Source organism: Salvelinus alpinus, chromosome 5 (genome assembly GCF_045679555.1).
Source record: "Salvelinus alpinus chromosome 5, SLU_Salpinus.1, whole genome shotgun sequence".
Classification (NCBI taxonomy): domain Eukaryota; kingdom Metazoa; phylum Chordata; class Actinopteri; order Salmoniformes; family Salmonidae; genus Salvelinus; species Salvelinus alpinus.
Window position 1 is genome coordinate 9,121,827 of NC_092090.1, and position 14,819 is coordinate 9,136,645.

General features: G+C 42.1%; 1 protein-coding gene and 2 long non-coding RNA genes across 5 annotated transcripts; 1 reads left to right on the forward strand and 2 right to left on the reverse strand.

The window, feature by feature from the left end:
- Positions 1-1,905: 1,905 nt before the first annotated feature.
- LOC139575489 (uncharacterized) lies at positions 1,906-14,752 on the forward strand. Of its 3 annotated transcripts, none has more exons than XR_011674955.1 (3): positions 1,906-2,020; positions 13,830-14,010; positions 14,273-14,752. It is a non-coding gene; the product is annotated as an uncharacterized lncRNA (long non-coding RNA). The 3 variants fall into 3 exon arrangements; XR_011674956.1 differs by lacking the exon at positions 1,906-2,020 and adding an exon at positions 7,846-7,864 and having other exon boundaries at positions 13,926-14,010; XR_011674957.1 differs by lacking the exon at positions 1,906-2,020 and adding an exon at positions 9,535-9,656 and having other exon boundaries at positions 13,926-14,010.
- LOC139575490 (uncharacterized) lies at positions 3,030-4,448 on the reverse strand. The gene is made up of 2 exons (XR_011674958.1): positions 4,203-4,448; positions 3,030-4,073 (listed from the first exon to the last, which is right to left on the reverse strand). It is a non-coding gene; the product is annotated as an uncharacterized lncRNA (long non-coding RNA).
- Positions 6,244-9,294, reverse strand: LOC139575488 (C-C motif chemokine 13-like). Its single transcript, XM_071400489.1, has 3 exons — positions 8,998-9,294; positions 8,539-8,656; positions 6,244-8,295 (listed from the first exon to the last, which is right to left on the reverse strand). The coding sequence occupies exons 1-3, from the start codon at positions 9,059-9,061 to the stop codon at positions 8,160-8,162; spliced, it is 318 nt and encodes a 105-aa protein (XP_071256590.1). The 5' UTR covers positions 9,062-9,294; the 3' UTR covers positions 6,244-8,159.
- Positions 14,753-14,819: the final 67 nt, after the last annotated feature.

The window sequence follows — 14,819 nt, forward strand, 5'->3', positions numbered from 1 at the left end:
ACACTGCCAGTGTGATGCCAAATGGTTTTATCTTGTACACTGCCAGTGTGATGCCATAATGGTTTTATCTTGTACACTGCCAGTGTGATGTCATAATGGTTTTATCTTGTACACTGCCAGTGTGATGTCATAATGGTTTTATCTTGTACACTGCCAGTGTGATGCCAAATGGTTTTATCTTGTACACTGCCAGTGTGATGTCATAATGGTTTTATATTGTACACTGCCAGTGTGAAGTCTTTAAATGAGTGCATGTGACACGTGAGAAACATAACTATTTCTCTTGTAAAAAAATATATGTATGATAGTAACAACTTGGTTGACTTTCTAACAGTGGTGGAAAAGGTACTCAATTGTCATACTTGAGTAAAAGTAAAGATACTTTAATAGAAAATTAGTAAAAGTGAAAGTACTGTCACGCCCTGACCTTAGATATCTCTGTTTTTCTATATATTTTGGTTAGGTCAGGGTGTGACTAGGGTGGGTACGCTAGTCTTGTCTGTCTAGGGGTGTTGTATGTCTAGGAGTGTTGTATGTCTAGGGGTGTTGTATGTCTAGGGGTGTTGTATGTCTAGGAGTGTTGTATGTCTAGGGGTGTTGTATGTCTATGTTGGCCTGTTATGTTTCCCAATCAGAGACAGCTGTTTATCGTTGTCTCTGATTGGGGATCATATTTAGGCAGCCATTTTCCTGGTTTGTGTTGTGGGATCTTGTCTACGTATAGTTGCCTTTGTGCACATCAGTAGCGTCACGGTTCTTTTGTTAGTTTGGTGTTCATTCTTTTAATGAAGAGAATGTACGCATCCTGCGCCTTGGTCTCCTTCATACGACGAGCGTGACAACTATTTGGTTTTAAATGTACATAAGTATCAACGTAACCATTCCTCTTGTAAAAAATATACGTATGATAGTAACAACTTGGTTGACTTTCTGATAAATGTATCTGTCTAACTCTCTCTCTCTCTCTCTCTCTCTCTCTCTCTCTCTCTGAGTTTATCAAATTTGGATTTATTTTCAAATACTTTGTTGGTCTGTGTAATCTGAGGGAAATATGTGTCTCTAATATGGTCATACATTTGCCAGGAGGTTCGGAAGTGCAGCTCAGTTTTCACCTCATTTTGTGGGCAGTGTGAGACTGGCACATTTGTGGCCTGCTGGAGGTCATTTTGCAGGGCTCTGGCAGTGCTCCTCCTTGCACAAAGGCGGAGGTAGCGGTCCTGCTGCTGGGTTGTTGCCCTCCTACGGCCTCCTCCACGTCTCCTGATGTACTGGCCTGTCTCCTGGTAGCGCCTCCATGCTCTGGACACTACGCTGACAGACACAGCAAACCTTCTTGCCACAGCTCGCATTGATGTGCCATCCTGGATGAGCTGCACTACCTGAGCCACTTGTGTGGGTTGTAGACTCCGTCTCATGCTACCACTAGAGTGAAAGCACCGCCAGCATTCAAAAGTGACCAAAACATCAGCCAGGAAGCATAGGAACTGAGAAGTGGTCTGTGGTCACCACCTGCAGAACCACTCCTTTATTGGGGATGTCTTGCTAATTGCCTATAATTTCCACCTTTTGTCTATTCCATTTGCACAACAGCATGTGAAATTTATTGTCAATCAGTGTTGCTTCCTAAGTGGACAGTTTGATTTCACAGAAGTGTGATTGACTTGGAGTTACATTGTGTTGTTTAAGTGTTCCCTTTATTTTTTTGAGCAGTGTATGTACTTTCCTATAGTCAGTTGAACTTGTAGATACTGTTTTTATGTTTCTGTGTCCAGTATGAATGAAGTTAGAGGCAGTTTCGCGAGCCAATGCTAACTAGCGTTAGCACAATGACTGGAAGTCTATGGGTATCTGCTAGCATGCCTGCAGTAGATACAGGGCATCATTGCAAAAATCCCGAAGTATCCCTTTAAGCCCTTTTTCATCTGACTGTGTAACAGAGAACTTTATTGCAGAAATCTCTCACTGATGAAGAGTGAATCTCTCACCATCCCTTTAAACTTTGATCTGTAGTGATGAAGAGGTAATTGGAAAGAGATGGTCTCCTGACTACCATGTTCTGTGTCCCTCAGATCCAGTGCTGAATGAACAGACCATCTCCAACACACACACCAAGGCAATAAGTGGATCCAATGCAACATGATGGACAGAGAGGAGGTAACACACACACAGAGTTCTCCCCAAAGAATGTTAGAGCGGCGCCACCTGGTGGACTGGCAGCGCCATTATGTAAACAAAATCTCTAATATTTCTGAGTAGATTACAGGAAATGTCAGGAAATGCTCAGCAGCACCACCTTGTTAACTAATCCTGGGGAGAACCCTGACATGTACACATTCTCACACCTGTTACACCCAGATTGTAACAAGCCCAGACTTCCATTCTGTTGATCGCGTCTCTGTTCCTTCTTGCCGTCCAGGAAAACCTTTGTTACCTCAACTTGTGACCCTTTCGTGGCAGAAACGATCTGCCTCCAAGTCTACAGCCATACTGGAGCAAGACGCCAACTTGCAACACACACAACACTCTTGGATAAAACCTAAATCTGTCACAACGTGGGTACTAGCGTTGCTTGGCCCCAGTCACACACAACGTATCGGATCCAAGCTATGAGGTGTGATATTGCCTCCTAGAACTGCCCCCCCTGAAATCCCTGCCCGCTCCCCACCCCACCCACCTCAACTCCCCTGTTTTCAAATAAGCTGATGTCAGATGTGATACAGAGACTGACTCCAGGTCAGTTTGGCACTGGTGTTGTGCTGTGAGATGTGTGTTGGTCAGTATGGAGCTGCACTGGCCTGGGGTCCAAGCTATAATAGCACTGAGTGGCATGGAGGCTCTTTTCTGCTATGGATAGAACAAATACTATATTAAAGAGAATAAACCATTTTTATTGAAATGTTTTCTTTTCATGTTTGTTTTCGATGTATTGATTTCTGAGTGATTGATCAGTAGAAATCTAAATACCTAAATATCAAAATATGAACAATTCTCAGATCAGTATCTAATAGATTCTGTAAAGTTATAGACAGTCAGTTTTAATGTGTTTTAATAAATAATCTGTGAATCCCAGATTATTTCCAGAACATAAAATGTGCAACATTCATGCAATACAAATGACAAAAGAGTGATGATTAAAATGCAGTCTACAGAAGTCTAACTTCAGCAGGGCTGCGTTCAGCAGGTTGTAATACACTGAACACTGCAGATAGAAATGCTATGAATAGAGCTGACACAATTCCACAACGCAGTGCCCTACTGAACGTAGCCCAGGTGAGTTCTAATCGAAACCCATCTAAGGCACGCCCACAACTCCACCTTTCTCCTCTACAGCCAATCACGCATATGCCTTGTCAAACATAGGAAAGGAGGAAGCTGCTGTGATTAGTCAGTTTTGGCTGCCTGGCGGTATGTATTTAGGTTGCCATGGTAGCATATTATCTCAGTGGCCTGTCGTTTTATTTAAGGGTGTGTTCCTCTGGCCAGATGTTGCTGATCTTACAACGCCTGGGTAGGTGTTTAACCGATCAGCCAACCACATCATGTTATAGCAGTCTGGTGCCCGACGGCACAGTCAATGACGTGGCACTCAACCATTGGTTGAGGCAAGCAATGTCTGAGCAGGGGAACGTGGCCTATAACGTCCATGAACCTGGCATAGAAGGCAAAGGATCCCACGTGAGGCGGAGGCAAGGGAAGCTCAGGCCTTCAGCTTAGTCACATCACATTAATACAGTAGCGCTGATATCAAGGGAGCTTGAAGCCCACCAAGGGAGCTCTCGCTCAACACAACAAAATAACAATCATAACTGGGTCTGATTTAACCACACAATAAGATACCTGTGTTGTAAAATAGTGGTAAAAACTAATCTCAGGGAAGATTTATTTTAATAGTGAACATCCAGACCAGTCAGAATGAGTCTATTTGCACTCGATAGTTTTAGTCTTCTTTACCTGGTTTCTGGAAAATAATTCCTTGGTGTTCCTTACCTGTGTTCTGGAATAGAACTGAGTGCTCCTTGGTGTTCTTTACCTGGGTTCTGGAATAGAACTGAGTGCTCCTTGGTGTTCTTTACCTGTGTTCTGGAATAGAACTGAGTGGTCCTTGGTGTTCCTTACTTGTGTTCTGGAATAGAACTGAGTGGTCCTTGGTGTTCCTTACTTGTGTTCTGGAATAGAACTGAGTGGTCCTTGGTGTTCTTTACCTGGGTTCTGGAATAGAACTGAGTGCTCCTTGGTGTTCTTTACCCGGGTTCTGGAATAGAACTGAGTGCTCCTTGGTGTTCTTTACCTGGGTTCTGGAATAGAACTGAGTGCTCCTTGGTGTTCTTTACCCGGGTTCTGGAATAGAACTGAGTGCTCCTTGGTGTTCTTTACCTGTGTTCTGGAATAGAACTGAGTGCTCCTTGGTGTTCTTTACCTGTGTTCTGGAATAGAACTGAGTGCTCCGTGGTGTTTTTTTTGGCAAAGTTGAAAAATGTAAGGTTTAAAACAATCATCTCCACAAAAAGGGAGACACACTGAGTGTACAAAACATTAAGAACATCTTTCTAATATTGTACTTCCTTCAGAACAGCCTTAATTCAACAGGGCATGAACACTAGGTGTCGATAGCATCCCACAGGGATACTGGTCCATGTTGACTCCAATGTTTCCCCCAGTTGTGTCATTTGGGTGGTGGACCATTATTGATACACACGGGAAACGGTTGAGCGTGATAAACCCAGCAGTGTTGGAGCGGATTGTGGAGCGGATTGTGGACTACAGGAAACAGAGGACCGAACACGCCCCCAATTTACAAGGAAGGGGCTGTAGTGGAGCGCGTCAAGAGGTTCAAATCCCTCGCTGTCCACATCGCTAAGGACCTGTCACGGTCCAAACCCACCAACACAGTCGAGAAGAAGGCACCACAACGCCTCCACATGTTGAGTCCAATGCTTCCCACAGTTGTGTCAAGTTGTCTGGATGTCCTTGTGTAGTGGATCATTCATGATACACCCTGGAAACTGTTGAGCGTGAAAAACCCAGCAGAGTGGCAGTTCTTGACACACTCAAACCGGTGCGCTTGGCACCTACTACTATACCCGTTTAAAGGCACTTAAATCTGATGCTAAAATAAATATCAGAGAATTGTTCAGAAGACTTCATTTATTTAAAAAATCACAGAAGCACAACGGTTGAAAGTATAGTAGAAAAATACAATATCTGTGTTAGTGGAATAGACCTAGTTACAACCCATTAATATCTATATCAGTAGAATAGACCTAGTTACAACCCATTAATATCTATATCAGTAGAATAGACCTAGTTACAACCCATTAATATCTATATCAGTAGAATAGACCTAGTTACAACCCATTAATATATATATCAGTGGAATAGACCTAGTTACAACTCATCAATATCTATATCAGTAGAATAGACCTAGTTACAACCCATCAATATCTATATCAGTAGAATAGACCTAGTTACAACCATCAATATCTATATCAGTAGAATAGACCTAGTTACAACCATCAATATCTATATCAGTAGAATAGACCTAGTTACAACCATCAATATCTATATCAGTAGAATAGACCTAGTTACAACCATCAATATCTATATCAGTAGAATAGACCTAGTTACAACCATCAATATCTATATCAGTAGAATAGACCTAGTTACAACCATCAATATCTATATCAGTAGAATAGACCTAGTTACAACCATCAATATCTATATCAGTAGAATAGACCTAGTTACAACCATCAATATCTATATCAGTAGAATAGACCTAGTTACAACCCATCAATATCTATATCAGTAGAATAGACCTAGTTTCAACCATCAATATCTATATCAGTAGAATAGACCTAGTTACAACCCATCAATATCTATATCAGTAGAATAGACCTAGTTACAACCATCAATATCTATATCAGTAGAATAGACCTAGTTACAACCATCAATATCTATATCAGTAGAATAGACCTAGTTACAACCCATCAATATCTATATCAGTAGAATAGACCTAGTTACAACCCATCAATATCTATATCAGTAGAATAGACCTAGTTACAACCATCAATATCTATATCAGTAGAATAGACCTAGTTACAACCATCAATATCTATATCAGTAGAATAGACCTAGTTACAACCCATTAATATCTATATCAGTAGAATAGACCTAGTTACAACCCATTAATATCTATATCAGTGTATTAGAATATTCCTAGTTACAACCCATCAATCCATCACAATATCATTAAAGTAAATTTAATTAAATAATATGAACCGCTCTTTCACAGAATATGTCTTAAAGCTTCAATGGCTTTATAAAATATAAAATATTAAATAGGTTACTGAATAGCTACATGTCAAATATGTTTACAGTTTTAGACAAACAAACAATTTGTATATCCTGGACATAGTACATTACAATGAACCTCTATACCAATCTCAGATAGGGTATTAACCTAGTACATTACATTGATCCTCCTCTATACCAATCTCAGATAGGGTATTAACCTAGTACATTACATTGATCCTCCTCTATACCAATCTCAGATAGGGTATTAACCTAGTACATTACATTGAACGTCTATACCAATCTCAGATAGGGTATTAACCTAGTACATTACATTTAACCTCTATACCAATCTCAGATAGGGTATTAACCTAGTACATTACATTGAACCTCCTCTATACCAATCTCAGATAGGGTATTAACCTAGTACATTACATCAAATCAAATCAAATTTTATTAGTCACATACACATGGTTAGCAGATGTTAATGCGAGTGTAGCGAAATGCTTGTGCTTCTAGTTCCGACAATGCAGTAATAACAACAAGTAATCTAACCTAACAATTCCACAACTACTACCTTATACACACAAGTGTAAAGGGATAAAGAATATGTACATAAAGGTATATGAATGAGTGATGGTACAGAACGGCATAGGCAAGATGCAGTAGATGGTATAGAGTACGGTATATACATATGAGATGAGTACTGTAGGGTATGTAAACATAAAGTGGCATAGTTTAAAGTGGCTAGTGGTACATGTATTACATAAAGATGGCAAGATGCAGTAGATGATATAGAGTACAGTATATACATATACATATGAGATGGGTAATGTAGGGTATGTAAACATTATATTAAGTGGCATTGTTTAAAGTGGCTAGTGGTACATTTTTACATAATTTCCATCAATTCCCATTTTTAAAGTGGCTGGAGTTGAGTCAGTATGTTGGCAGCGGCCGCTAAATGTTAGTGGTGGCTGTTTAACAGTCTGATGGCCTTGAGATAGAAGCTGTTTTTCAGTCTCTCGGTCCCTGCTTTGATGCACCTGTACTGACCTCGCCTTCTGGATGATAGCGGGGTGAACAGGCAGTGGCTTGGGTGGTTGTTGTCCTTGATGATCTTTATGGCCTTCCTGTGACATCGGGTGGTGTAGGTGTCCTGGAGGGCAGGTAGTTTGCCCCCGGTGATGCGTTCTGCAGACCTCACTACCCTCTGGAGAGCCTTACGGTTGTGGGCGGAGCAGTTGCCGTACCAGGCGGTGATACAGCCCGACAGGATGCTCTCGATTGTGCATCTGTAGAAGTTTGTGAGTGCTTTTGGTGACAAGCCGAATTTCTTCAGCCTCCTGAGGTTGAAGAGGCTGACCTTATTGTCAAGAGACTGGACATTGGCGAGTAGTATGCTAGGGAGTGGAGTGCGATGTGCCCGTCTCCGAAGCCTGACCAGGAGACCGCTACGTTTGCCCCTTTTACGGCGTCGCGTAGGGTCGCCGGCTGGGATCAGATCCATTGTATTGGGTGGAAGGCAAAACACTGGATCCGTTTCGGGAAAGTCATATTCCTGGTAGGAACGATGGTGAGTTGACGTTAATCGTATATTCAGTAGTTCCTCCCGACTGTATGTAATGAAACCTAAGATCACCTGGGGTACCGATGTAAGAAATAACACATAAAAAAACAAAATACTGCATATTTTCCAAGGAACGCGAAGCGAGGCGGCCATCTCGGTCGGCGCCGGAAGTTGTTTCTTGAGTACATTATATTGATCCTCCTCTATACCAATCTCAGATAGGGTATTAACATGCCTGACAAGGTTTGCGTCACTAATGGCAACCTATTCCCTTTATAGTGCACCACCAAGGGTTAGGGTGTTAGGGGGTGATGGTGGTTGATGACATCATCGTCGTCTTGGCAGCAGTCGATCTGCTCTCAATCTTGGTCACATGACTCTGGACCCAGGCTTCAGAAGGGTCAACACAAAATGTCTTCCCTTTCATTGTGGTGAAACTGCAACAGATACACAACACATTGTCTCTCAGAACATCCAGTCTATAATATGAATGCTCCATCTTGTCTTGTACAGTGTAGCCTGGATGTAGCCTGGTTCCAGATGTGTTTGTGCTATCATACCAACTCCTTGTCACTCCTGGTCATGTTTGGCATGACAAGGAGTTGATGTGAAGGCACAAACAGATCTGGGACCAGGCTAGCCTAGATGTTTCCGGTTTACAGTAGACTATGTTTACTTACATCAGTGCTTTGCGAGGGCAGCTACTGGAAGTTGTTCTGAGAGAAACCACTTGTTTAATTGGGATCCTCGGGCTGAATTTCATACAGCATTCAGGTGCTGTTTCCAACTCAATGACACCTGTAAACAAATGATCATAAACCACAGTTAACATAAAGATCTCCAGGTGGGTCTCCAACAGCGTATTACACAACATGGCTACTCCACACACACACACACACACACACACGCACGCACGCACGCACGCACGCACGCACGCACGCACGCACGCACGCACGCACGCACGCACGCACGCACGCACGCACGCACGCACGCACGCACGCACGCACACACACACACACACACACACACACACACACACACACACACACACACACACACACACACACACACACACACACACACACACACACACACACACACACACACACACACACACACACACACACACACACACACACCTGCAGACGTCGTATGGAGGGAGCAGAGCAGTCCCAGGAGGAGTAGAGCAGTCAGGGTCTTCATGGTTCAGAGATGGTTGAGATGCTGAAGATTGTATTGTCTGAGATGGTCTCTGATGCTCTGGTCTCTGATGTTCTAGTGTCTGATGCTCTGGTCTCTGATGCTCTGGTCTCTGATGCTCTGGTCTCTGATGCTCTGGTCTCTGATGCGCTGGTCTCTGATGCTCTGGTCTCTGATGCTCTAGTCTCTGATGTTCTGGTCTCTGATGCTCTGGTCTGTTTCTCTGTCAGAAGTCTACCTGATGCTCTTGTTCTATGTCTGAGGTCTGATCTGACCTGTCTTTTATACAGAGAGCTGGTCCATCAGACCCATTGACAATTGACGAGTGAAACTCCCCTCTATTCCTTCATTCACTATGAATATCTTTCTAAGAACCAACATTCTGCCTTCAGGTTCCTCTTCCTCAATTCTCTGTAACTCTGTTTCCTCCAGGATGTTCAGCAGCGCTGCTATTTTCTGAAATACTCAGAATACATTTACCGGAGAATTGCATATCAAAGGAAGGCTATTAAAGGGGACTATATACTATGATACATTACATCAAATACAAGAAAAATTCAGATGAAATTAAGTTCTCTAGATCATAACCAACTAGTTTGTAAGTAATACCTGAAATCAACTGTGTATCTTTCAACTTTTAAATCTTTCAACTTTTTAAAAAGATTTTAGGATGTGTGCATATTGATTTAAAACCTGTAGAATACTGTTAACCTTTACATCATAGTGAAATTAAATCCTAGAATCTTTTTCTATCAATTAATCTCAGATTACTGTGGTTTGTGTCTTCCCTCCGTCAGGAAGGTTGGTGGTTTGATCCCTGATCCAGTCAGAACAAAAACACTCTGCAGTTCCTATGTCCATTATTGGACTAATAAATGAATGATATACACCCATTGATTCTTGAAGAATATAACTTATAAATGCTTCTTGAGTTTAGTTAAACTGTCATACCCCATCAGAACCCAGAATATAAACTTATTTTACTACAATGTTAAAACAAAGTAAATGTAAAACACTCTGTATATCCTGAGAACGTGGTTAAAACTATAATGTTGACATCATGGATGGTCAGTCCTTCCATCTGTAGCTCTGTCTATGAATTTGAGAGTGGTTACATTTGTCCAGACCCATCCCTAGCTTTTCACCTAAACAAGGACAGGAAATGTTTTGTGATTGTTTCAACTGCCGATAGTCTGTTTAAGGAGACGGGGTAAGGTAAGGAGACGGGGTAAGGTAAGGAGACGGGGTAAGGTAAGGAGACGGGGTAAGGTAAGGAGACGGGGTAAGGTAAGGAGACGGGGTAAGGTAAGGAGACGGGGTATGGTAAGGAGACGGGGTAAGGTAAGGAGACGGGGTAAGGTAAGGAGACGGGGTAAGGTAAGGTAAGGAGACGGGGTAAGGTAAGGAGACGGGGTAAGGTAAGGAGACGGGGTAAGGTAAGGAGACGGGGTAAGGTCCTGCAATAGACTAGCGTTCTGTTCAGGGGGTGTACTTGTATCCTACATCAACCTGCCTCTTGCTACAGAAACAGGTTAACACACACTATGGGCAGTTATGGACCGGACAAGACTACTGTACTCTCTGTATCTCTCCCCACACTCACACCAACTTCACTAGACTACTGTACTCTCTGTATCTCTCCCCACACTCACACCAACTTCACTAGACTACTGTACTCTCTGTATCTCTACTCACACCAACTTCACTAGACTACTGTACTCTCTATATCTCTGCCCACACTCACACCAACTTCACACTCAGCAGAAACAGCCTTTAACTGTAAAATATATTTTCAAGAAATTCTAGAAAAATAATTCCATTATGTTCTGTATTCAAAATGACAGAAGACTTCCTGTAGACCTGCTATACAATCATACTGACTGACCCATCTGTTATACAATCATACTGACTGTCCCATCTGGTTATACAATCATACTGACTGACCCATCTGGTTATACAATCATACTGACTGACCCATCTGTTATACAATCATACTGACTGACCCATCTGGTTATACAATCATACTGACTGACCCATCTGGTTATACAATCATACTGACTGACCCATCTGGTTATACAATCATACTGACTGACCCATCTGGTTATACAATCATACTGACTGACCCATCTGTTATACAATCATACTGACTGTCCCATGTCTCTCTATCTATATAGTTTAATAGGGTTCAGTAGAAGATACATATTTAGCTGACACATTCACTGAACCAAGTATCCTGTTTCAGTTCAGATCAGAAAGTTTCAAGTAAAGAGAGACGTCTCTTTTTAATTAACTCTCACTTCCCCATTCTGTCATTAGATCTTCGTATGATGCAGATTACTGCGGTTTTTCTAAGTACAAACATTTGCAGCACTTTTCTCGCATTGCCATTCTCAAAATGTTTGTAATAACTTGAAGCCAGAGTTCACAGTACTGCACAGAGTTACTAGTGGAAACAGGGAGGGACTGACAGTAACTGCACAGGCAAGCAAATAACAAACATTTTCATTAAAATAGAAGAATTTACAAGAATGTGGTTTGAACGTTTCTTTGTGTGCCACCGTTTCTGAGCGTGTCGTTCCAGTTGTAGTGTACTGTTGTGTGATGTCATAATGGTTTTATCTTGTACACTGCCAGTGTGATGTCATAATGGTTTTATCTTGTACACTGCCAGTGTGATGACATAATGGTTTTATCTTGTACACTGCCAGTGTGATGTCATAATGGTTTTATCTTGTACACTGCCAGTGTGATGTCATAATGGTTTTATCTTGTACACTGCCAGTGTGATGTCATAATGGTTTTATCTTGTACACTGCCAGTGTGATGTCATAATGGTTTTATCTTGTACACTGCCAGTGTGATGTCATAATGGTTTTATCTTGTACACTGCCAGTGTGATGCCAAATGGTTTTATCTTGTACACTGCCAGTATGATGTCATAATGGTTTTATCTTGTACACTGCCAGTGTGAAGTCTTTAAATGAGTGCATGTGACACGTGAGAAACATAACTATTTCTCTTGTAAAAAAATATATGTCTGATAGTAACAACTTGGTTGACTTTCTAACAGTGGTGGAAAAGGTACTCAATTGTCATACTTTTTTATTTATTTTTTATTTTACCGTTATTTTACCAGGTAAGTTGACTGAGAACACGTTCTCATTTGCAGCAACGACCTGGGGAATAGTTACAGGGGAGAGGACTTTTACTTGAGTAAAAGTAAAGATACTTTAATAGAAAATTAGTAAAAGTAAAAGTGAAAGTACTGTCACGCCCTGACCTTAGATATCTCTGTTTTTCTATATTTTTTGGTTAGGTCAGGGTGTGACTAGGGTGGGTACGCTAGTCTTGTCTGTCTAGGGGTGTTGTATGTCTAGGGGTGTTGTATGTCTAGGGGTGTTGTATGTCTATGTTGGCCTGTTATGTTTCCCAATCAGAGACAGCTGTTTATCGTTGTCTCTGATTGGGGATCATATTTAGGCAGCCATTTTCCTGGTTTGTGTTGTGGGATCTTGTCTACGTATAGTTGCCTTTATGCACATCAGTAGCGTCACGGTTATTTTGTTAGTTTGGTGTTCATTCTTTTAATGAAGAGAATGTACGCATCCTGCGCCTTGGTCTCCTTCATACGACGAGCGTGACAACTATTTGGTTTTAAATGTACATAAGTATCAACGTAACCATTCCTCTTGTAAAAAATATACGTATGATAGTAAGAACTTGGTTGACTTTCTGATAAATGTATCTGTCTAACTCTCTCTCTCTCTCTCTCTCTCTCTCTCTCTCTGAGTTTATCAAATTTGGATTTATTTTCGAATACTTTGTTGGTCTGTGTAATCTGAGGGAAATATGTGTCTCTAATATGGTCATACATTTGCCAGGAGGTTCGGAAGTGCAGCTCAGTTTTCACCTCATTTTGTGGGCAGTGTGAGACAGGCACATTTGTGGCCTGCTGGAGGTCATTTTGCAGGTCTCTGGCAGCGCTCCTCCTTGCACAAAGGCGGAGGTAGCGGTCCTGCTGCTAGGTTGTTGCCCTCCTACGGCCTCCTCCACGTCTCCTGATGTACTGGCCTGTCTCCTGGTAGCGCCTCCATGCTCTGGACACTACGCTGACAGACACAGCAAACCTTCTTGCCACAGCTCGCATTGATGTGCCATCCTGGATGAGCTGCACTACCTGAGCCACTTGTGTGGGTTGTAGACTCCGTCTCATGCTACCACTAGAGTGAAAGCACCGCCAGCATTCAAAAGTGACCAAAACATCAGCCAGGAAGCATAGGAACTGAGAAGTGGTCTGTGGTCACCACCTGCAGAACCACTCCTTTATTGGGGATGTCTTGCTAATTGCCTATAATTTCCACCTTTTGTCTATTCCATTTGCACAACAGCATGTGAAATTTATTGTCAATCAGTGTTGCTTCCTAAGTGGACAGTTTGATTTCACAGAAGTGTGATTGACTTGGGAGTTACATTGTGTTGTTTAAGTGTTCCCTTTATTTTTTTGAGCAGTTATGTACTTTCCTATAGTCAGTTGAACTTGTAGATACTGTTTTTATGTTTCTGTGTCCAGTATGAATGAAGTTAGAGGCAGTTTCGCGAGCCAATGCTAACTAGCGTTAGCACAATGACTGGAAGTCTATGGGTATCTGCTAGCATGCCTGCAGTAGATAAAGGGCATCATTGCAAAAATCCCGAAGTATCCCTTTAAGCCCTTTTTCATCTGACTGTGTAACAGAGAACTTTATTGCAGAAATCTCTCACTGATGAAGAGTGAATCTCTCACCATCCCTTTAAACTTTGATCTGTAGTGATGAAGAGGTAATTGGAAAGAGATGGTCTCCTGACTACCATGTTCTGTGTCCCTCAGATCCAGTGCTGAATGAACAGACCATCTCCAACACACACACCAAGGCAATAAGTGGATCCAATGCAACATGATGGACAGAGAGGAGGTAACACACACACAGAGTTCTCCCCAAAGAATGTTAGAGCGGCGCCACCTGGTGGACTGGCAGCGCCATTATGTAAACAAAATCTCTAATATTTCTGAGTAGATTACAGGAAATGTCAGGAAATGCTCAGCAGCACCACCTTGTTAACTAATCCTGGGGAGAACCCTGACATGTACACATTCTCACACCTGTAACACCCAGATTGTAACAAGCCCAGACTTCCATTCTGTTGATCGTGTCTCTGTTCCTTCTTGCCGTCCAGGAAAACCTTTGTTACCTCAACTTGTGACCCTTTCGTGGTAGAAACGATCTGCCTCCAAGTCTACAGCCATACTGGAGCAAGACGCCAACTTGCAACACACACAACACTCTTGGATAAAACCTAAATCTTTCACAACGTGGGTACTAGCGTTGCTTGGCCCCAGTCACACACAACGTATCGGATCCAAGCTATGAGGTGTGATATTGCCTCCTAGAACTGCCCCCCCTGAAATCCCTGCCCGCTCCCCACCCCACCCACCTCAACTCCCCTGTTTTCAAATAAGCTGATGTCAGATGTGATACAGAGACTGACTCCAGGTCAGTTTGGCACTGGTGTTGTGCTGTGAGATGTGTGTTGGTCAGTATGGAGCTGCACTGGCCTGGGGTCCAAGCTATAATAGCACTGAGTGGCATGGAGGCTCTTTTCTGCTATGGATAGAACAAATACTATATTAAAGAGAATAAACCATTTTTATTGAAATGTTTTCTTTTCATGTTTGTTTTCGATGTATTGATTTCTGAGTGATTGATCAGTAGAAATCTAAATA